Source organism: Oxyura jamaicensis, chromosome 3 (genome assembly GCF_011077185.1).
Source record: "Oxyura jamaicensis isolate SHBP4307 breed ruddy duck chromosome 3, BPBGC_Ojam_1.0, whole genome shotgun sequence".
NCBI lineage: Eukaryota > Metazoa > Chordata > Aves > Anseriformes > Anatidae > Oxyura > Oxyura jamaicensis.
In genome coordinates this window covers 48,711,076-48,735,223 of record NC_048895.1, presented here as the reverse complement: position 1 = coordinate 48,735,223, position 24,148 = coordinate 48,711,076, and the positions used below count along the sequence as shown (strand labels likewise).

The 24,148-nt window shown below is 42.3% G+C and overlaps 1 protein-coding gene across 4 annotated transcripts in view; it reads right to left on the bottom strand.

The window, feature by feature from the left end:
* UTRN (utrophin) overlaps positions 1-24,148 on the bottom strand; it is a 344,112-nt gene that overhangs the window by 311,836 nt on the left and 8,128 nt on the right. For all 4 annotated transcript variants that reach the window (XR_004749455.1, XM_035321865.1, XM_035321866.1 and 1 more), the window contains exon 2: positions 6,213-6,274. Coding sequence is in view for 3 of the 4 variants with exons in the window: in XM_035321865.1 (XP_035177756.1) it covers positions 6,213-6,274 (62 nt within the window). In the remaining variant the exon portion in view is untranslated. The remainder of the gene's footprint in view (positions 1-6,212; positions 6,275-24,148) is intronic.

Sequence of the window (24,148 nt, the reverse complement as noted above, 5' to 3'; positions counted from 1 at the left end):
CTTTGGCTACTTTTTTAAATGAGGTTATAACTTACAGTTTAATTCAGCAGTAGAAAACGGCAAGAACAAGTAGACTGTATCATGTTTTGCAAAGAAGCAATTACTTCCTTGCTTGTACCACAGAAACTGAACTGGGAAAAGAACTACAGACCACCTTAGGTGGTGTCTCCTTGGACAGGTAAAATTGCCTAATCAATCTTTTTGATCTCTATTCTTGCATGATTAACACATTTAACTATGTAATTCTTAACTATGTAATGACCAAAAAAATCCCAGCCAAAATGTCTTCAGCTTCAGGTATCCCAAGTCATGTGAAATTAATTACCCTGAATAGGCATGCTTTTGTCTTTAAAAAGATTTATCACATTTGCAGCAGTGGAGCAGCAAAATGTCTTCACAAGTATGGGGTCAGACATTTATTATATGGTAAAACAACCCTTAGAGGGAAGAAGAATATTAAGATGCAAAATTTTTGGAAGAGATCTATAGAGCACACTGCTCAGCAAGTTAAACAAGACTTTGCATTTATCACTAGAATTAATTCCTAGTGTAATGCAGGAGGGAATGTTTAAATTTTAAAGACACCTTTAAAGCCATCACATTGCAAAGCATTCCAAGTACAGGCACACCAGTTTGTCCTCTGCCCTGACTTCTCTTCTTTATTTTGTGTCCCACTAGAGGAGAGAACATGTAAGGGCGCACGAAAAGAAATGCACAGGAGCCCCACACCAAATATTTGACTTCTAGCCAGCTTCACCAGAGCTCAGCCCTGGAGGATGCAGTCTGCTCCTATGCTGCACCTCTGCCTCTTTGGTCTTTAACCCTAAATTCTGGAAAAATCATAGAGCAGGAGAGAGCTTAAGGTGCTTTAAGGCTGGGTGATGTGGCATGTTAGCAAGTCGAGCTCCAAGCCCTGCCAGTGCTGCCACCACTGGCCAGTGAAGATGTCAGGGCAGAAGCACAGGATCACAGAAATACACACAACAGGAATGCTGCAGCTGCAAGACAATAGAAGGCTGCAGTATACAAGAACAAGAAAATTGAGAGCTTGGTTAGGAAAGAGAGGGAAGTACACGACAAAAATGGAAGGAGAGACAGCTCTCAGGCACCCAAGCATTTTGAAGCTCCTGACACCTTGGAACAATGCCCCCAGCTGGCTCCCATTCAACTGAGAATTCAACATTCATCTGCACCAATGCCTACTGAAAATAAATAAATAAATCCTGTGTCCTTTTCACTGAATACCATAAACATCTCCAGGGGTTTAATGTTCTCTCAGCAAGCACGACTTTCTTAACAATCAAGTGTTTTTGCCGTCCCTGTGGGAAAACTTCCCAAATGCAATGAAGATAGGATTCCCTGGGGAAAAGGAAAGTCTCTGTTTGCCCATGCTGGATCTGTGAGCTTCCTCTAGAGTGACAGCATGAAGCTCTGACAGGCTGTGACAGATCTGACTCCACAGATCTAAATTAAGAGATAGGGCATCATGTTTCTTGTGCTGACTCTGGGTCTTACCTGCCAAGTTCAGGAACAGCGGAAGAGGAAAGTAACCCATCTGAAAGCAGACTTGGAAAGTGAAAGCACAAAAGCCAGCAGAGACTGTCTCCTGCCAGGACATAAAGACGACAAGACTAGGACTGCTTACACAAGAAGATGCAAAAATATTACTGATCACACAAGGACCAAATCCTGTAAGGGCTGGCATGGTGAGGAGATGTAGAGTGGAAGAAGGGGAAAAGGAAGGACAGACAGACCAGGTCTGCAGTTTTGACAGGCAAACCTGTGTCTCGCTGCGCAAACAACTTAGCAACAAAGAGGGAACAAAATAGGCAGGGTGACTGAAAACCAAGGGTTTGCTGGGCAGTCAAGCTCTCTGACACAAGAGGTTGTAATTGTAAGTGAAGAGAAAACAGGGTCACGGGAAGGAGGAGCTGTAAAAAAAAAAAAAAAAAAAAAAAAAAAAAAAAAAAACACAGGGCAGGAAAATCTGTACTTGCAGTGTCTGAAGTGGGACACGAGACTCCTGAATATTTCATCATGCCTATATCTCCTAGAAGCCTCACAGACTTGTCCAGACTGAAAATGCAAGTACCCTACCACTATGCTATTTGTCAGCTGAAGTGCCACACATCTGTATGATTCACTCCTGCTGATGTGCCATGCAAATAGACTGAGATTGAAGTTACTTTGTTTGAATTACTTCGTTTGAAAAAGTCAAAATTGGGGTTGATTGCAAGATCAGATCTGTGTTCACTCTTGTTATTTATGTATAACAAATACCGTATGCATACACATTATGAAAAAATTCCTGTACCTTCTCCTGGAGTACCCAACTTATACTGTACACAGACTGGACCTGATCAAGCAAGAAGCACTGTGCAGAAGAGCTATCTGGCAGTCCTACCTTAATCCACCCTGTGGTAGAGGTTAAGAAGCACGTATTAAGTGCAGGAAAACACTGCAAGAAGGAAAAAGACTGGCACTGTGGTTAATGGAGCAGAAAGCTATCCTGTGAAACTGGACTCAAACTACTTTTCGCCAAGAGTCCCTCTGTAATGCTAAACAGAATAACTTAAAACGTAATTTTATAAGTAATCAGTAACCATATGCAAAACTGAGACCTCCCTAGGCCATTAAGCCCAGTCCTTGATAACACAAGCATCATCGTCCTGAAATCCCTTCTCTAGGCTGATCAAGCTCCATCTGAAAACCTATTATGTATTTTAGATGGTTTGCTTGGGTTCGCAGAAAAGATTAACCATCTGAGGAGCTCTAGATTGTCTGAAGATATTTCTATAAATATCAAACCCTCTGGATAAGCTAATCAAAGTTTGATTGGGTACTGAAAATTAGTAACTAGTGATATTTACCTTTATTTGCAATGGCTGTAAATACACAAGGCAGTCTCGTGCATTGCAGAAGGGTGCTCTGAAAATATATCTATTAAAATCTACAAACTAGTAAACCTTAAAATCACTGTATAAAGGAAACTGAGAAAGATGCTTCCTTTAGCTTCATGTCATGGTTTAGTAATGTAGTGTATACTAAGTGAATGTTTGTGGCCATACACTCGGCGAGCAGAAAAAAATACTAGATAATTGAGTAATAGATAACCGAGGATAATCCATTCTGAATAACAAAGTTCAGCAGAAGAAGCAGTACAAGATTCTTTTCACTTCCAAAAAGTTCAGTAAAGCATACAGGTAAGGAACATTAAATTTAGCACTTTTTTCACCCATTTTTGACCTCTTGATTTTAGAACATGAACAGCCTTTTTTCAATGTCCAGCCATAAATACACAGACAAAAATAAAATCAAACTAACACAAGAGGTGACACAGGAGTGTCAAAGATATAGAAAATACAGATTTAACATATGGTCTTCAAACATAATAATTATCCATACAATTCGATGCATTAATTAGTGGGCTATACACAAAGAAACAGCTAAACACGACTCCTAAAATTACAGTGGACAGAGCAATGGAAAAAGCATTCAAGGAAAAACACCACATGTGGCTCAAGATAAAGAGTTATGCTGAAGTGTTCCGTGATAGTGTTTGTTTCAATGTCAACTTCCCTACTGGTTAAAGTGTGATACAATAGATTATTTAGCCAACAATTTTATAGTAGCTACAATCTACAAAACAGCTAGATTCACTTTACCAAAATATCCTTGCTCCATAACCATCATAGGCTCATGAGTTGTAGTACATACTGCTCTGCTGAGGTGAAGATTTCTGTAGTAAGCACTGAAGCTTTGTTGAGTGCATTTATTGACCTTAAGTCTCAATCCACTTTAAAAGTACTTGTGCCTACACTTCAAAAATAAGTGCAAGTAAGTTGAATTTAAAGTTTATATGAAGGGCACAAAAACAATTTACTGTACTCTAAAATAGAGCAAGAACTTTTATCTCGCTGAATAGCAGCCCAAAGCAGACATTGGCACCTCCCAGCACACTCAAGCCTTGCTGTGTATCTGTCATCTACCTATTCTCTGATGCAAGAACAGGAAGACACTGCTCTCTTCCTAGATCCTTTCTAAATCTACACTGACTTGGTTTAAATCAATTAAGTTAAATAATTTTGAGTACATTGTGCAATAGCATACAAAAATCCTAAAATTGCAAAAACAGGTTATAGAGCCTCAGTTGTTTATGCTTTGCACTTATGCATCTAAATGAAGAGTACTGTAAGAGTTAATATGGAAGGACAGTTGAAATTCTTAGAGTAAAATTTACGGTTCCATACAAAATTCCCCAGTTTCTCTCTCATTTTCTGCTAGAGAAGTCAGAAACATTCACCTAACTTCTAAAACATCTCAGTCCTACCAAGCAACTCAATCTAGTTCACAAAAAAAAAGGAATTTTTAACAACTTGGTAAATGCCAAATCTTCAGTAACGTTAATCCATCTCTGTACATTTTCAAAGCACAGTTGAAACTAGATTTTCTTGCACATGGAGATTTCTGCTTAGCACCAGGAATTTCTTTGCAATTCGAACTTCCCAGTTCATGAATCTTCATATATCTTGATCTTAACATGGAAATATAGGCATGCTCAAGTTTGAATTAGATATGCAGTAGTCAGTAGTATGTCCTTTAATATAATTCTCTTCAATTATTAACATAGCTTTCATAACTTCAGGTACTTTAATGGTCCATGAAGTCACCAAGTTATTTCAAATTCAACATCTGTCCACACCCTCTAGGCAGGGAATTCCAGGGACTAAGCAGGATCTGTGCAAATACATGGCATAAAAGGAGAAGCCATTGCATAAAATACTTCTATGGATATACAGGTATAAAGGCTGAAAACAATTGTATGTATTTCATTACAAATCATGTCCATAACACGTACAAACAAGCCTCATAACACATTCTCAGTATCACTACCATTTCCGTGTTCGTGCCATCTTTAAGCCATGGTAGGTCTCTAAAAATAAGCCTTCCTTTCTCACCAAGTTTTCAGTCCTTACATGATCCTGCCCTGCCTAACCCTGCTGCCAGAGGACTGTTCTTCTTTTTCAGCAGCAAAGGCAGAATAGAAGCAACTAGTTACACATACGCACCGCTCCCCTAAAGAGGAAACTAGCCAAGCATGCCTTGAATTAAGGGTGCAGGATATCAGCTTTCAGTCAAAACAAAGCTAGGCCAAAAATGAATCAACCAAGGCCACAAGCCTTGCATTGCCCAGTGTCCTATTGCACAGGAAGGGAAGGAAGGTAAAACTTTTTTTCTGCTGACCAAGAACTTCAGAAGGGCAATGCTCCAGAGGAAGCCACTCATTGCCATAGCACTGTCACATTGCTTTATTTAAAGGGCACCAGCATTCCTACTACACTTGCACCAACTTTCAGTATTCCACATGCACAGCCCTTTTCATCAAAGTGGGATCACCAGTAGTTTGACTGGTGATCACTTTCAGCACCATACTGGCTAGAAGAAAAAAAAAAGAAAAAAACTGATCATAGCCCAGGTTCATTTACACATTCAAACTATAAACGAGAGAACCTTCCCACAGTCACAGCATGCCTGGGCAATGTGTCATTTTTCACTATCAGCAGCATAGCATTAAAAAGCAGGCTTTAAATAGCATCCCAAAGCAACCACCACTTCCTTTCTCTTCCCAAATCATAGAACAAGAACCTCGGTAAGTCTCAAGTCAATAAAGAGAATTAAAAGAAGAAATGTACAGCATGAGAGCCAAGGAAAAATCAAAATGAGCAAGCAACTATACAAGATTTCACAGTCAAGACTCAAAGTAGCAATACCAAGTGGCCTCAACTGGAGGTGAGCAGAGTGTTTTCAGATGAGTAAAGCTGACTCAGCAGCACAAAGTAAACATGGTGACTAGGGTTCAGAATCTACTTTAATGCACTTGTGCAAAAATAAACTGCTTAAAGTAGGAGGACTAAAAACCAGACACTACCATGCAGATATCTGCGTATTTGAAAATATTAACAAATAGATCTTTCATTTTGAGTTTTTAAATCAGGTGCATAGTATTTCTATGTTGCGACAAACACTTATGTGCGTGTGGAAAGATAGAAGGAATATATATTATTTTGTTTAGAGAGGTATGCTTTCATTAGGCATTTTGACACATTTTACTAGGAGTATTCTACAAAAGTAAGAGCAAAGCCTACTTAACCAATATTGTTCTAGGCAATACATCACGAAGAATAAAGAAGTATTTTTCAAACTAACGTTACCTTTGAAAACCGAGCATTTATCCATTTTGTAAACGTCTTTTTCTGTACATCATTGTGTTCATCTGAAGAGAGAAAATAAGAAAGCCATGAGTGAAAATGCATTCTTCTTAATCTTAGCTTGTTCAAAACAGGTCATATTAAACACTGCTCAGACTCAATGGCAGAGGTGTTGTATTTTTTTAAAACCCAACCTGTCAATAAAGCTGTAGAAACCTATACCAAACTTTGGTACTTGTAGAGTCACACAAGTGTTTCAGCCTTGACAGCAACCACAGCATCTCAGCACTGGGGAGGACAACTACTTACCAAAATCACAGGCTTCTCGGTGAAGAGCAGCAGCCTATGAAACCATGGGCTTCTAATCTACAGACTTTGTCAACACTTCTTCACCCAGATGCATTACTGTAAAAGCTGCTGAGGTCCTTCCTCACGCAGGTAATAGCCTCCTTCAGGAAGGAGATCACTGATCTCACATGTCCTGAAGCAATGTGGAATGGCACCACCGGGGGCCAGCCAACAGCTGGAACTGGAAGAAAGATGGGAGAGCACCTACAGGTGCACAGGAAACACGAGGAACAGTGGCCTCCAGCTCAGCAGAGAGAAAATCGCCTTCCATATTGTTTTTAAAAAAGCCATTTGGAAGTCAGGTATAGTTTTACACGGCCTGTGCCACTAAATCAGGCTGTCACCTCCAGCATAGCTCTGGCCATGCCGCAGGACACTTCTCAGGTAAGCTACACGGAGCAGTGAGTGCTACAGGCCAGACAATGCCTCATCACCTGCACTTAAACAGCAGTGAATTACCTGCTGACAACAGGCCAGGCAAAGGAAGTTCACACACCATGAATTTTCAGGCTTGCTTGCTGCAGCCAACAAGGAAAAGAACTGGATGTGTGCAGCCTGTCACAGGCTTTAACCTCCAAACTCATGCAGTGGACCCCAGCCAAGGCAGGCAGTGGGCAAACGCAGTCAGAATCACAGGATGGTTTGGGTTGGAAGGGACCATAAGGACCACCCAGTTCCAACCCCCCTGCCACGTGCAGGGACACCTCCCACCAGACCAGGCTGCCCAGAGCCCCATCCAGCCTGGCCGTGAGCACTTCCAGGGAAGGGGCATCCACAGCTGCTCTGGGCAGCCTGAGCCAGCACCTCACTACCCTCAGAGTAAAGAGTTTCCTCCTTATACCTAACTTAAACCTACACTCTTTCAGTTTAAAGCCACTCCCCCTTGTCCTATCCCTACACCCCCTGACAGGGTCCCTCCCCAGCTTTCCTGCAGCCCCCCTTTAGGCACTGGAAGGCCGCTATAAGGTCTCCCCAGAGCCTTCTCTTCTCCAGGCTGAACAACCCCAGCTCCCTCAGCCTGTCGTTATAGGAGAGGTGCTCCAGGCCTCTGATCACCTTTGCGGCCCTCCTCCTCTGGGCTCATTCTAATGCTTCCATGACACCTGCAGTGCAGGTCAATACTTCCAGTCTGACAGTTGCAGCCCAGATCAGTCTCCAAAAGGCCTTCAAGACTCCATGAACCTCTTGACAGCCCAGCCCGGAGATTTGCTTCAAGGCAACCCACAGCCCACTACCGCCCTGGCTGTTTGTTCGCAAAACCTCTCAGTGACAGCTGGCACTGATTGCCCCAAGCCCTTTACTCCAACAAGGCATGCCCCACCATGATGTTCAAAACCACGAACACCAGGTCCCTTCGCTAAGATGAAGCCATAACAAGACCAGATTGAAACTTGTAGGTGTTCCACTTCCTGAAGTCATGAAGGAGGAAAAGATATACACAAGCTGAAGAAAAGTGAGATTATGATTAAAAGGCACCACTTAGAAGATTACATGCTCCAAAGAGCAGCAGTTGAGCCTGTTCTCCAGTAACATTTTACTTACAAATCCAGATTTTTTTTTTTTTTAATAAAAGTCCCAGAATATGACCAGATGAGGTGAAGGACCTCAAAATTCCTTCTTTCTTGCCCACCATGCACATCTGAAACTGATGCCATCTCTAACGTACCTACCCTCAGATATGTGGGCTATTGGTGTACCGGAACAAATGACCAAGTGTTTGTTTTAATGTTACAGATATGAATAAGGAAGGCTCAGCTGAGACAGGAGAAGTCACACTGGTAAGAAATGGGGTCTCACAGCAGTTTAGATTTAATAAGCTTTATGAAAAATTTTGATATCAATTTAGAATAAAGCCTCAGTTCTGAGTTCCTTTGAGGTTACCACTCAAAAAGTCAGCTTATAGCATGACAAAGAGTCCATGTCTCCTGCAACACAGTGAACAGCACTCATTATTTCACCTCTGTGCTTCTCTTTTTTGCCATCTAGAACTGATCTGACACAGCCACCTCCTCAGCTGCACCTTAAGCTCAACCAGAAATCCAAGATAGCCCAAGAAAAAAGTTTTGGTCAAAGAGAAACCCACAGTACATAAGCATCAGGTCACGCTTAAAACACCTGTTTGAGATTCTAGGTGGTATTGTGGGGGACAGTTACCTAAAAGACCTCATTAATCCTGTTGGACTCCTTCAGTAAAACAGCACTCCTTGACGTTGAAGACAGGTAGGATCTACCAGCACGATACTCTGTGCCAAACACTCATCTCATAGGATCAAGATTTAAAACTCCAAATATAACAGATATTTATACTTTATTTTTCCTCCAACTTTTTGTTCAAGTGGCAAGGAACAGACTGGATTACTAACTGACACCGGTGAACTAAAAACCTGGCCTTGCACAAAATTCAGTCCCACAGTCTGGCCACCTCCTGATAATGCACATTAATTGCAAATACTATCTGTATAGAACACATGGAGTTTTAAATGTCATTCTATTTTTAAGCATAATTCAGTAACCTCTTTTCCCTTTCTGCTGAAACCCCCAAGTACGTATATACACACCAGGATGCTTTCCTAAAGCTAGGTCTGCCTTTTCACTTCCCTAAGCTTTTGTGAAAATCAAGAAGAGAAACCGTGAAGTTTGGGGGTTTGCATTCTTTTAACGTTGCTACTCCTTAAGATGATAAAGGTAAATCACAAAGGAGACCAAAACTAGCTGCATTGACTGTGGTAAAGGGTAAGAGCAGTTCTGAAAACGGCCATGGATGTGTAAATGCTGCATGCCAGGAGCTCTGCATAGCCCGGGCCTTAGGGGTCTCTCTAGGGGTCTTGTCCCACTCCTCAGCGTCCCACTAGCTCCAGCTGGCCGGGCCTTGCTCTGGCTGCTCCTCACCTCCAGCCCCAGTTTACAAACCTCAGGCCCAGGTCAATTTAAGTGCTTAGACCACGTGCACTGCAGTCGTACACGTGACATTTACTAAAAACCCAGCCCCTTTTCCCTAGCGAAAAATGAAGGTTTCCTAGGGAGGGGGAGAAAAACAAGTAAATTAAAAAAAGGGAGACAAATGACTTCAACACAAATTGACTACTTCAATGGAGACGGAAGCGACATCAGTTTATACACTGCATTATCTCTTCAGTATCAGAGCATCCTTTCTACTTTGGTTAAGCAAGGAACTGGAACCCGCACAGCCCTCATCTCTCTGACGCATTCTGCTCAGCTCTAAAACCCACAGGGGATGCTATCCTGGCCAGGCCACCCTTTCATGTTCACTTTGTAAGAGCCTGTGAAACTAAGATTTTTGTAATTCGACATTATAGCTAGGGCTGTGTCAAGCTTTCTACTATAAATCGTCTGAAAGAAACTTGAAACCAATATACTGGTGCTTTGTTAACTGCAGTGACAAGTTACTTTATCCCTCAAATTAATTTTCTTTAGATTCCTACGCGTCTGTAAAGCTAACCCCTGGAGGCTGACGTTATGACTCAGATAACAAATTAGCTACATTCAGTCAAAGAACAGTATTACCATTCAACGAAGCACATGGTACTGCATGCCATCAATTTCTCACACAAGACATTAAAAATGTCAGCAAGTTGTAGCCAAGCGCAAAACAAATTCAGCAGGTTGCTAAAATATTTGTGTTTCTTTTTGCGCTGCCACAGCCTCAGTGAGTAAGACGGCATAACAGCAAAGGACGGAGTGTGGGCCAGCTTCTGCTTCATCATCCTACCAATTGTTTACTCTAAAATAAAAAGTTTCTGCCTGCCCTCCAGTCACTTAATGGGCTTGTAATGGCTGATGTCAGAACAGTTTGTTCCTTTAAGAGGAAATAAAAGGAAAGCAAACACATACACACAGAAAATTAAACTCTTGTGATGACAACAGAGAAGAGCAAAGCTTCCTACTCCGGATGCTTGTCTGCTATACAACACGATGCACGTCCATACAACCAGAGTATGCTCAAAACAAACGTCTCTGGTGAACAAGTGCCCCAACATCCTGGCATCCAGTCGTCCCCAGTAATCACTTTTGTGGCCTTACATACCTCCTCCACCCAGAGCACTGTCCCGTAACTGTACTGCGGCACTTTGAAAGTGCAGTTCAGGTACAAGTTATTACCTTGCAAATATTATGTTCAGGAGCAAAACGATCTAAAAATAGAGAGGTTAAAAACCAAAAACCTCACTGGATTGCGGTTTGCCCTTTATTTAACCTCCGCTTCACACTGAGAGCCAGCTTCCTTATTTCCCCAAAATGCATTATGTGCTTACATGACAGAACTGCGCTATTCAGTTTTTGAAAGACAAAAGTTATCACACCCAAAATAGCTGGCAGAGCAACACTTACAATGGAAGTGCCCTGGGGAAGTGTACAGACTAGACTAGGCAAATCCGCATCTCATTCGCCAACCAATCTAGCACAAGATGCCAAGGGTCATCTCACATTTTAAGACTTAAGTAAAGAGGTGGGGAAGGCAAATTTAAGTTCTCACTTAAGCTCAGTGAAGGAATTTAGAAATAAATGAAGGAATTAGCCTGTGGGTTTCAATTACGAAACTAGGAATTAAAGTTAGAAACATCCCTTTGCCCTCAGGCAAGCAGGAGCATCTATCACAGGCACTGCCCCACCCAGGACTAGCACGCACCTGCCAGCCTGACATTAACAAGAAGAGGTGATTTTATTCTCATGTGCAAGATTTTCTGGACTTTAAAAACATTTTGACAGTAACTACCTCTGTCAAACACACACAGACTAATTCACATATAAAAAGACATAAAATAAGCACTGGAAATTTTAGGATGGAAACCAGAGTGTTTTTATGCCCCGTAGCATGAAGCCAATCACAAAGCACCGAAGTTCACAGCCACATAGCTCACAGAAGAACCTCCATGCTCATCTTGAGCACGGGGCCCTGATTTCATTAACACAGAATAAGACTAATTAGCAGCTCTTTTTTTGTGTGCATGTTTTGTTGTTTTTGTTCTTACTTTCAAATAAACAGCAAGCAAAACTTGAGGTTGTACTGCAGATCCCTCTGCTCTCACACAGCCGTGACAAAGCAAATGGCTCCAGCAGCGAGGTACCCACTTTGTAAGCTTTGGCCTTCACGCTGCAGCATCAATCCCTGCAGTCGGTGGGCTGTACAATGGTTTCCTTCATCCCTTCCCTCTCCATCAAACCCCAGCAGCTGGGCAAGAACACAGTTATAGGAATAGTTTCTCTAACAAAAGAGTAATGGCGCCTGTCTACAGCAGCTCCTGCACAAAACACAGCTGGCCAAGTCATAAATTCTCTGTATAGACCCAACTACGAAATAAGCACTGCTAAAAAAACAACAACACAAATTGAAAACCTTGCACCTCGCTCCCTGGTGTTTCCCAACAGACACCGTCTGAAACAAACCACCACAGACCAGTAATGAGGAACCCCTGTGGTTCTCACTGAAGTGTGCTGTGAGTCTAAGCAAAATTGGATTTACTTCACAATAAAAAAAGAAAATCCCCCAGCAACTGATAACTTAGAAGAAGGCATCCTCACAGCTGAAGCAATATTAAAATAGCTGTTCCCATACCTCCCAGCAAAAACAATCCAACACACCACGCTGCCGGTCTCAGCGCGTTGGAATGACGTTTAGAAGGAACACAAAGCTCAGAGACAGAAATAATGCTGCCGCGCCACACAGCAGGCCTGCTCCAACTCCCACGCTCGTCAGCCAGCAACCCAACTGTTTCCACGTAATGGCAGTGCCAAACCAACAATCCCAGACAAGGTGCCCCAAAACCTACAGGGAGCTGCTCCAGAGGGTGCACCACAGCTCCCGTACCCAACAGGAGCAAGGAGCAGCACGAGAGCAGGCAGGAGGCAGCGGTGCAGGTGGAAGAGGCTGGAGAGAGGGGAGGCACGCACTTTGGGCTCTCCTGCCCAAACCAGGCCTCCCAGGTCGGTCCCCGAACTGCCACAGCTTTGGCAAGCCTGTGGTAAGTCAGCTGTAAGAGAAAACAGAGACGGGGGTGACAGCAAACATCGCGCTGCTTAGGCAATCCCGAAGGAAGACCCCAATCACTGGGGCAGAGCTCTCTAATGACAGGTTCCCCGACCCTCTCCATCAGCTCCCTAAGTTTTGGTCGAGCCAACCAGCATCAGCTCCCAGTTTTAAAAAAAGAAGATGACTGAAATAAAGGTATCCCAAATACCTCTGTAATGAGGGTGACTGCCTTGGGTAACACGCCCTGTAGACACCACGGGACAAGCGTTACCCACAGGGACAGGAGGAGGTAGCCCCTCTCACCATCTCCCCAAGATCCCAACCAGCATGCCTGGCACATGGGAAGAGAGGAGAAGGGAGGGACAATTCCTGCACAATTCTGGCAATTGAGATGTCTCCAACCAGGCAAACACTGAGGCATTGAGAGAGACGGAGTATACTGCAGGCATAATAAAAAGGTAGCAATTACAAACTAGATTTACTGCAGCTCTGTTTGTTACGAACACAGATCAGGTCTCTGCATTTCTGAGTGGTTACAGAGAAAACAAAATCGCTTTCTCCAAGTTCATGTTAGCCACCTGCCCTTTCTTCTCTGTCCAAATTAGAACTATTATTAGGCTCGCTTGCATTTGCGGCGGTGATTCATAGGATATAATGTCAGAGGGATCGTTGTGATCATCTAGTGTAATCTCCTGCATAACACAGGAGCCATCCCCACAAAAAGCCCATCTGCATACCAGAAGGAAGCAGACACAACAGATGTCAGAGACCCTGTGTGGACCCAAGTAAGCAATACCGCTAGGGAAGAAAAGGAAGCTGAGCCATAAACTGAATGTATGCAAATTTCTGCTACTTTCAGAAGAGTTTTAGGTTGGACAGACAAACACAACCTTGTTGAACATCTTCAGGAAACAATGTTCACGGTACAAAAGACTTAATGTTGTTTTCCACCTAATGTCATTCTTTGTGGCAAACTTTCCTAGAGAAAAATAACAAATCTTGCACATGGTAGTAAATTTTTCAAAAGCTTTTACTTTCCTCCAGTCAATTATTAGATCTGATGTGGCAGAGGGAAGTACAGTAATATCCCAGAGGCAACTGTTCAGAAGTACCATTAAAGACACAATATACTCCATGTGTTGCTCTTCCTGGTCCTGGAGCTCTGCCCAGGGCCCACTCCATTTGCTGGCTGCAGTAAGGACAAGTGGCTGCGCTTCAGATAACAAAAACCCAGCTGGACAGATTGTATCGTTCTGTGACAGGCAGGTGAAGACAGGAGTGCTCTGCCAAGTTCTCCCTCAAAACACTGAACTTCCACCCCCTCATAGACGAGTCTTTTATCCCACCTCTGTTAACCCAGACATTTTCTTATCTTCCTTTTCCAAAATCCCAACATCTGCAGTCTCAAATTCCCCTAATCCCCTATTCTGTCTTCTCACTCCCAAATACCAAAACATTTCCCAACCCTTCAGAGATGCCCATACTTCTCCCAGGCTTTCCCATCCCTCTCCCTACCTCGACAAAAATCTCCTTCAACCACAGCCTTTCATCATTCTTGCTCTAAACTTCTCTGGGTCAACAGCGTTCCCTATACAAAATCAAATCACTTCCTGAGAAGTCAACTGGCTCCTGCATATCCCTAATGCGCTCCAGTTTCCTAAGAAGTAGACTACTGATGAATGCTTGGCTTCCTACAGGTTACTACATGACCCAGTGGTATCAGCTCCTCCCCACGAGATCTCTGGTCTCTCTGCAAGCTCCCATCCACTCCTTCAGCACACAGGGTAACAGCAGCACGCAGTAGGACACGCACCCGACTGCGACCCCTCCACACACAGACCATCCACGAGGGAACAGGAAAGACATCTACACATTTTTAAAAAATCCACCACCACCAAAAACCTCTTCAGCAGAGGCATTGTGTTCAGGGCCTCGTCTTCCTTCAGCCACCAATTTTCACACTGTGGCTATTTAGCTAGCTTTGTGACAACAAAAATGGTTTAAATCTACTATTAGTTAATCAAAAGTTGACTAATCAATACTTTTGGAAAGTATACGCTGTTAACATATTGGAAAAAATTACATAAATGCTATGTAAATGTTTCTGTGAGTAATTAAGTGCAACCTGATACAAACGATATAGGTGCCATTTCAGTGACAGCAGCATGCAGGATAGAGTATCTTAAAAACAAATGGAATGCGCAATCCTATGGAATTTAAGTCTTTTCTAGTAATCCAGTATATAACACATTCATAGTGGAGCAACTAGAGCAGCTGAGTTCTGCAAAGTCAGGGTAGTAGTTTTCCTGTTTGATTGCCCAAAATTTCTGACAGATTTTGGAAATTCAGTCTTAAGACAAAAAAAAAAAAAAAAAAAGGCACATAATTGGGTTTCAACCATGGGAGGTGTTGTTTTGCTTTACACTTCCCAGTACTAATTAACTTAAGATTTTCAAAAAGAGATCAGTGAAGAATTGTCTTAGAGCAGTAAGCTGTCACTTGGAACAAGATCTCCTGACAAAGAAGCAGACAATTAACAGCTATATTGCATTTATCTCTTGCGACACTGTAAGCATTAAAATCATTAAATGCGGTACCATTAAAGGCCTTCGACTGCTTCTCTACCAGTAATACCTCAGGCCATCTTGCAAGTATTACTCAAACATCATCATCCACAGGAATCCAGCTCCGTCCACACTGTTCCCAGGAAGTCTCTGGCAAACTTTTGCATTAATGTTTTGGCAGAAGTCACAGACTGATCATCTAGCCCAGCTGCAACAGGCTGCCCAGGGCCATGCCCCATCGGGCTGTGCCATCTCCTAGGAGGAAGGCTCCACAACCTCCCCAGGCAGCCTGCACCACTGTTTTACGTATGAGTGGAATTGTCTTGCTTTCAGTTTGTGCCCGCTGCCTCTTGTCCTGGCTCTGGACACCCCTGAGAAGAGCCTGGCTGTGCCTTCTTTGCACCCTCCCTTCAGGTATTTGTGTGCAGCAATGAGATCCCCCCCAAGCCCCCTCTTCTCTAGGGGGAGCAGCCCCAGCTCTCTCAGCCTCTCCTATGAGATGCTCCAGCCCCTTCACCATCCTCCTGGCCCGTCAGGGGCTCACCCCAGTGTGTCCATGTCTCTTGTACTGGGGAGCCCAGCACTGGGCACAGTACTCCAGGTGTGTCTCACCAGTGCTGAGTACAGGGGAGCACACCTAAGAACATGCAGCATGCCTGTGGTAAAGAAAAGCAATGGAAGAAAGGAAGCAAGCTCCTGTTTCACTGTTTCTGCCATCACGAACAAGTGCACTGCATGATCTTCTTTCACAAATGTGTCAGCATCTACCTTAAAGCTCAGTGAGCGACTTGCTGGAAAGCTGCTCGCTGATAATTTCACGTCACAGACCAAGTACCGGAAAGCTTCCACATTCTTCTGCAGCCAACTCATAGCCATTTATTCACAGCATTACATGCTTCAGTTCTTCACAACCAGGACTCATATCAAGCCACATTACTCTTACTAATCCCCGGTGCAGGCAATGCTCAAAGACAGAATACAGGGAAGGAGCAAGCCCCAGGCCCACAGTATTCCTCAAACTGACCTCAGCAACAACGTGGAGCCCGGTCCTTACAGAAAGCAAACAGGCAAGTAAGAAAAAAAAGGCATAAATTGTTTATTTTGTTCCCAGACAAGTTAAGTCTGAACTTCATTAGCTATTCCATTGTTTTCTCAAGGATCAGAGTCATGCTGATGCCTGTAAATTATTTACCTCAGCCTATTAACCTTTGTAATTACTAAGAGGAAACCTGAAATGTAGAAGGTTTAAAGGAAGTCCATAAAATTCATTTTTGCTCTAGTGGTGCTCTAAACATAAAGGGGAAACAAATGAAATAACAAATAAGATGACCGAAGAACTAGAATTCAAATTCCTGTAAGAGCAAGCCACACCAGAAGTGCTCTCGTTTCTACTCCTAGTAGGACACTGCTGCAAGTTCACCACAGGAACTATGACCGTAAGTTAACCTGTTCCTATCTTCACATGACCTACCTAAAACACATCAAGTGTTTTGTACTGTTACCTAGTACTAGTGAGGAAGATGAAGCACAAGGCGTGTCCATCTCAAACTGAGTATTTCATTTCCCAGCCACATTTTTTTCTGGTCAAGGAAAACTGGCATTGCCCCACCAGGGATTAGGAAACCTTTGTGCAGAAAAGCATGATGCAGACCAGAACTTTGAGCAGTCTGTATGTAGAGGAATTACTATTCTTGCACCAGAAGCAAGAAGCACCGCAGTCATAAAGGTGAATTATCCAGTTCATGTACTTAAGAGACACCTTAATATGGAAAGAATGAAAGAGAAAGTGAAATCAAGCAGTCAGAAGTGTCCTTTCTTATGCCTTCTGGCAAAGATGAGAATTTTCTCCTTTGTCACTTGATCCGAGCAGCAGTAGGTTGAGGCACTGCTATTCCTACATCCTAATTAAACTCGTGTTTCCTTCCCTGGCTTAGTCATTAATTAGCCCCCAAATTTGGGCCCCCCTCCTTGATTAACTGCTTTGGAAGTACGTACATATCCTGCAATTGTCAAACAGAATTTATCTGGAATGCATTAAAATAAGTATTTATGCAATCAAGCGAGACACTGATCATCAGCGGGAGCCTACACAAGGCTTCTCACTTCATTACAGAAAGCTCCTCTGGGACACACCGCCCCAAACAGGGTGCACAAAACTGGAGAGTATACAGGAGCAGAACAGTGAAGCAACCAAAGCTTAAAGCCTGTCATGGCTTTGGCAGAACCTGAGCCAAGGAATTTCAGCAGCCAATTGTTTAGGCAAAGGATTATGTGTACATAATCCTGATCCCTGTGCTTTTATTATTTAATGGCCAGCTTTTAGGAGCACTGTGATGAAACCTGTAACAATGTGGGTTTTAAGTACTGTCACTAACACATTGCAAGGTTTTGTGAGGGCATGTGAAATCTGGAACACATTTCACCTTTGCCAGCCTAGAAACTGACTACACAGAAAGTAAGCTCACCTAATGAAAGCGGGTAATTACGAATCAGACTCCTACCACCGCCTCCAGCAACAACTTCAATAGATCAGTTATGCTCACAGGCGTAATCCTCTCTTGGGCGCGTGTTCGGGAAGGGTTCTTGCCCCGCATCCCAGCTCTTCAGCAGACACACACCACATGGGCTCGGGACAGGCAGCAGCTGCCACGCTGGGGCAACCCAAGGGCTCAGTGTCCCCAGCTTTCTGCGTCACCTGCTGCCAATGGCAAACGTCCCGGCAGCAGGGCAGGTGGTGCCTGCACCTCGCTGAGGCTGACGTCCTCAATTATTTTGTTTAAGGTCTACTCAGCAATTCTTCTTCTGAAGGACTATTTCCTAAGAGAATTTGGATCCTTGTATTTGAGCGACCTCTGAAATGAAAATTAGCTTACAACACAGGAATAAACATTGTAAGCCTTAGCCATATAGACATAAGTCAGCACCTAAGCACTGACATAACCCTGCTAAATTTTGGTCCAATGCTACATTGCCTTGGAATATGAAAAACACGTATGTACATCACTTGTAACAGACCTCTGACATAGCCAAAGCTGTGTCAAGAACAATATTTTGCTGGTTTAAATCATTTATTTTGAAGAGAAGACTATAACCACATGACAAGTCAACTCCTTCTGCCAGTGAGCAAGGAAGGCTTTAGAGCATATCAGAAGAAAAAAGTACAAAATACAAACTATCATAAATGCTTTTGTCAGATACAGTTTCCTCGTTTCAAAGGTTCATCCTGAAACGCAGAGTATTTAGGATATATAGGATATTTTAATTGATAAAAATACTTAAGCCTTCACAGTGTAGTACTAGCTTAAAAACAAGGTCAGCATTTAAAAAATAAATCTGGAAAGAAAAAAAAAAAGACAGGACAGCATCACCATTGCTGAGTCACACAAGGCAAGAGAGAATTTCTCCAGAAGCTTTCACACCACCACCACCCACACCCCACCCCAGAAAGAAAAACTATTTGTAAGTAGCATCAAATAACATTACTTAGTACAACCAGTGGGGGTTGAAAAAGCATTTCCAGCAAACCTCCCAAAACAAATATGTGACAGAAGCACAGCTAAAACAAGAGCTGGGCTTCAAGGCACAGCTCAGTACCACAGCAGTGTCAGATTGGCTCTGAGCACCTCACTGCCAGCCCTGGATCTCCCGAGAGCTGGCCATGGGCCATGCCCCTGGGTCCTGCCCATGAGAGCACTCCCAAGCACAGCTGGATAGCTCTGATGCATTTGAGCAGGTTGTGAAGGGGCTGGATTAATGTTTATTCATTCAGAGGTGAAGGGGCAAACAAGGGCAGGGGAGGACATGAGGAAAAAGCAGACATACGGTCCCGACAAGCATGCAAAAAGACTGGCTCTTTATCAAAGCAAAGAGAAGCACTTTCATGTGGTTTCTCAATGGCGTTAAGAGAAACTTGCTTTCTGTTTAACACATATTTGCACTTCTCCGAATGGAAAAGCTACCATAACAAATTAACTTCATGCACATTCACAAGACTTTCAAATTTCAAAGTCTCAATAAAATAATGCACTTAACCTATCACAAAGTACAAAGCTTGGTAGTAAGAAAAAAATATGCATCTCACAGACTGCAGGTTATGAAAATAGTATGGAGTACCTCAACACAGGTAGGAGGAGGAAGGTTTCTGAAACAGGAGAAGGACATTACCATCTCAGAAAGATGGAGAGGCATCAACAGGGTGAAATACAGGTACAAGACAGAAATCACAGGTCCTTAAGATGCTATAGCCCATACATGACCTGCCTTTGAATTGTTGGGTTTATATACTATAAACGAGGGGTGGGGAGAAAGGGGAGAATGTATCTAGAAAGTACTTAACCCAATTTTAGATCCTTTTCCAGAAATGTAAAAGATTTTTACAATGCAAAATGTCTAGTATCTATCTATTTATTGTTTTTACTACCACCAGTAATTTCAGTACTCCTGCATCACGAAGGTCAAAACTAAAAATATGATTATTGCTAAAATTTGCTTTCAAGTTGTTGCATTTCACCTTTTAATTTGCAGATGTGCAATCAATTCCAGGAGTACCACATACTGTCATTTGGACTTCATAAAACAGAGGAGCCTAATTCTGCTGCTCATTCTGCACCTGGTAACAGGTAACCTACAGCAGGAACAGGTCAGAGAACCTCAACTGGATGCATGGTGTACTGGCCTCAAGTTAAACAGCAGGACTCTTGCAGAGGCTTTTCACCAAGCCTGAACTCACAAGGGCAGTGCAGTGAATCTGGAATTCTCCACAATTTTAGTTCATGCACAGGCTTTGGCTTTGTTTTTGTTGTTGTTTGTTTTAATCCTGCTCTCAAGTTCCCAATGTGAATTTGCAGTGATACACAGATACATGCATAGGGGAAAAAAATATGCCACCTAAATTGGTAGGGGATAGTCAGTAATTCTGCCTTCAATGGCAATCAGAGAGGAAGATACAGCATACAAGATGTTCAAAAAGCCAGCTGATGTCTGGCTGCTCAGTGATTGCCAAATACTTATAACACTTAAGAGTGTTACCAAGACTGCATTTTAGTTAGATTCCATTTCCCACCTACATAGCTCTTTTAAGTTGTTCCACATTACTGTATCATCTCAGACCACTATAATATGATTACAGCTGAAAACACTGAATGCGTTAATATTAAACAGCCATTCCAATAAGTTTCTTCAGCTGCTTGTTGCTTTGGTCAACAGTCCCAAAAAGCAATCAAAAAATCACTTAGGTGTTTGTTTGTGTGTATGTGTATTTGTGTGCTTTGTTGTTGGTTTGGTTTCATACATTTTTCATCTACAACACACTGGCATAATTCACATATTGCAGAACAGAGCTTCAGATCTGCAGACCTGTAATTCACCGTCACCCACTCCTGATTTTCCACACTACTGCTATGCTAAGGCTACTCCTGAACGCCACAGTATTTTGTTAACCAGAGCAAACAAGCAAAGCTACTGTATAGAAAACAAAAAATCAATTTATTAAAGCTACAAAGCAGCAAGGAAATGGGAAACAGTAGTAATAATATGTAAGAGCATGTAAAGTCATGCACACAGCTGTCTGAAACATGGATCAGGCCGAAATACACTGCTCATATTTCAGATTGTTCACCGCTGACACATAGGACCAACCTGTGGCAGACGTGGGATCATTTGTATTCATGAAGCCTACCACATCACAGTCACAAGGAAGGAATTCCTGCAACTGCACATTTCGTCGGCAAGTTGGCATAGTCGGGCCGAAGTGTTATTCAGTCACCTACCTGCTGCTTGCTCTAATAGCACAAGAAACGTTATCACTGTTCAAAGTTTGCAAATGAAAATTCTCTCTTGCAGGGTAAATTTAAGTGGCCGTAAGCTACACAGTCTTCCTTTTGTTATACAATATACAAAATGCTGCTATCATTTCCGCCTAAAATCATACAGCCCAGCTAACAAGGGCTCTGGAAATGCTAAAAAGGCAGTTTGGACTGCTCTATGGCTTCCTGGCTTTGTCCTGCAGCATCTTTTCAGTTTCACTACAGACCGGCATGACTGGCTGCACAAGAACACTTTTGCAAGCTTCTGTTCATTGAGATACAGAACTCCCAAATGTTTTAGATGGCAAGTGAAAATTGAGTGAAATTAAAGTTTGAAAAGTAAGGATCACCAGGGTGTCCAAGAGACAACCTCTGAGGAGGCTAGAAAAAGGAATATACGTGAAGAATTTTGCTCTCGAAAGAATTAGTGTGACTAAGTGCTGACTTAGCAACCTATTATGCCAGTTTGAATTTTGGTGCATTTAATTACAGCCCTCTACACGCAAGAGACTTGTCTGCAGTCCTGCAGAGATAAGTATACGATGAAAAAAATAAATAACAACCTGCCAAAGATTAAACAAATAAAAGCTCAGAAGCTTTAGTCTTGTCTATAATCAAGAGTCACATTGTTCCACGTTTTCTATTCATGTCACTATGCTTCTCTATTATTTCTCAAGTCTTTACATGGCTATAGAAAGAAAGGAACAGCAACCAAGGGTGACTACCAGCCTTTACACCCTTCAAATGCAGAATGTAATTTGGGTTCAGTAAGGGAGCATTAGAAGATGACAGAACTCCAGCTGCCAGGCTGTACTTGCACCTCCTGCACATGAACATTTTGGGAGGGGAAGGGGGGAGAGATCATCCAGACCAGAATGAACTCTACCTTTAACAGAGTGAAAGAGACCCACACAAGAAAGCAGCGTACGTGAACACGGCATATGTGAACATCCATTCTGGGACAGGTGGGGGGAAGACGGGGATTACAAAACACCAAGAGCGGGCAAGGGTGAAACATGATGTTCGTATCTACTCTGTCACGTCATCTCCAACCCAATGACACAAGTTCATCATCTAGCTCATGGATTATGTCAATCTCCAAACCACAGAACAGCAGAAAGGAATTTAGGGAGGGGGTTAAAAAGTAAAAATTATCAGGGAAAAAAGCCTGAGAAATTGAACATATTTACCAAAGGACTTCAAAGAAGTACTTCAACATAATTGAAAAGTAGGAAAGTCAGAGATCACAAGAAAACAGAACACCACACCCAGCTATTAGCAATATGATACTTAAGTTTAAAAAAAAAAAAAAAAACTTGCCTACATCAGGGAGGAATTTCTCCCTCCCCAAAATATTTCTTTTACATCAAAAGTCACCACCTTGGAACTTTGTTTTGACTTTCCTCCACCATATATTTGGTTTCTGTTTCTTGCAAATGTAAATGCTCAATAATTCACTTATGCTGGCACAAAAATACACATAATGAATATACAGAGATGGAGGAAAAAAGTTTACAAGTTTACATAATTTATTAAATGAGAGCACTCTTCCACTGCAAAGCGATCAATAATAAAACAAGTCAATCAGATGATCTTGTTGCCTCAGAAGCTTAAAAGTTACTGCTAAGCCAATACAACTTGTCCCACAAAACCTGTTGCTTTCCATGCTGACTGAGCCACTTCACAAGAACTTTTACCAATATTTGAATCAACTTCAATGTGCTCCCATGGAGTACACTATGGAAATGACGGTGGATCCAGATTTATTCATAGTGCAACATCCAATTTGCAACTGAATTGGGGTGAATGGCTGAAGAACAACTGCATCTTAAACTACATAACTGTTGAAAAAGAAAATTGTTTTTTTAAAACCTCTCCAGAGGCTGATGATTTTTGTACACAAATGGATATGCTTGCCTTTTTGTTTTATTTTGAATGGCTACGGTGAGTATTTTGAGGCTAGCCAAATAGCCTCCCTACCTTACAGATAAAGAGCACCTTAACGCTGTCAAAACAATAGCTAATTATTTGCCAGTGAAGACTCCACTGTGTGTAATGATCAAGGATATTTGCTAGGACACTGCTATCATTTGAATACAAAAGCTCTGTCACGGTGACCTAATTCACCCTCTATCACTCTGGGAAGGGCCAGTTTCAAAGCACGTGGTTTTGCACAGTAAGGACCAGAGACAGTACAGTGAGAAGGAAATATGGAATGCCACAGCAGGATATCAGCAAGAGGGGCTAGAAAACACCTGCTTCTTCTGTATATGCTGGCTGTAAACCAGTCATACTGTTCCTGCAGGCTACTTCAGTTGATGCCATTAAAAATAACAATACAGTGTTTAAACAGAGCAGCAGAACATTTTGCCTGCTTAGCAGCTACTGCTTCCAAGATGCTGCAAATATGTAATACAAGTCTGCTTGCCACAGAGTAGGTTTTGTTTGCATTGGTTTTTAGAATCACACACCATAAAAGAAAGTATATGGAAACATTAAGTATCAGTCAAACATTTCCCCCACCAGTATTAGTATTTTGCTAAATCATTTTCATATTTGCTAAATCATATTTTGAATTATTGTCAAGTCTACTTAAGTTTATTTCAGAGCAAAAGCCCTTTTTTTATTTTTTAAAACCATCTGGAAGCTTGTGGACCGCAGGTTTTTAAGCTTATGCTCTTGCTAAGGGTTGACCATACACAGCTGCCAAGAAAAGACAGCTTTTCTCACAAATAAAAAACATTTATATTTAATGACATAATTAAAACAAGCAGGCTTTTTCATTCCCACTGATCTATGTCCCATAATACATTACAAAAAAGACTCCTAATACCAAATATCCAAATGAGCACTGCTTACAAGTACACTATCAACCAAAAAGATTTTTAACAGAAGCAGCCACAGTCAAAAGCAGACACAAAAAGCCTTCTACACACATGCCACAACCATCTATACACACTACGTCAAAATGAAGAGCCTGCAAAAGCAGTAACATAAAATACAACTCGTTTTTACACTGCACAGGAGCTACGTCTGACGTGGAAAAGGAGACTTCTGCTTTAACTTCACTGGAATGCACCCAGCCACTGCTAAGCTGATCCAGGCACTGTTTTGAGGTGCTGCCCCAGGACCCACTCTCCCTACTCTGCATGCAAGCTTAAGAAGTGTTCTGAAATAAAAGCTTAGGAGTTGTGCATGCCTCCACATTTATTTAATATTTATACTGTAACTCCCAAA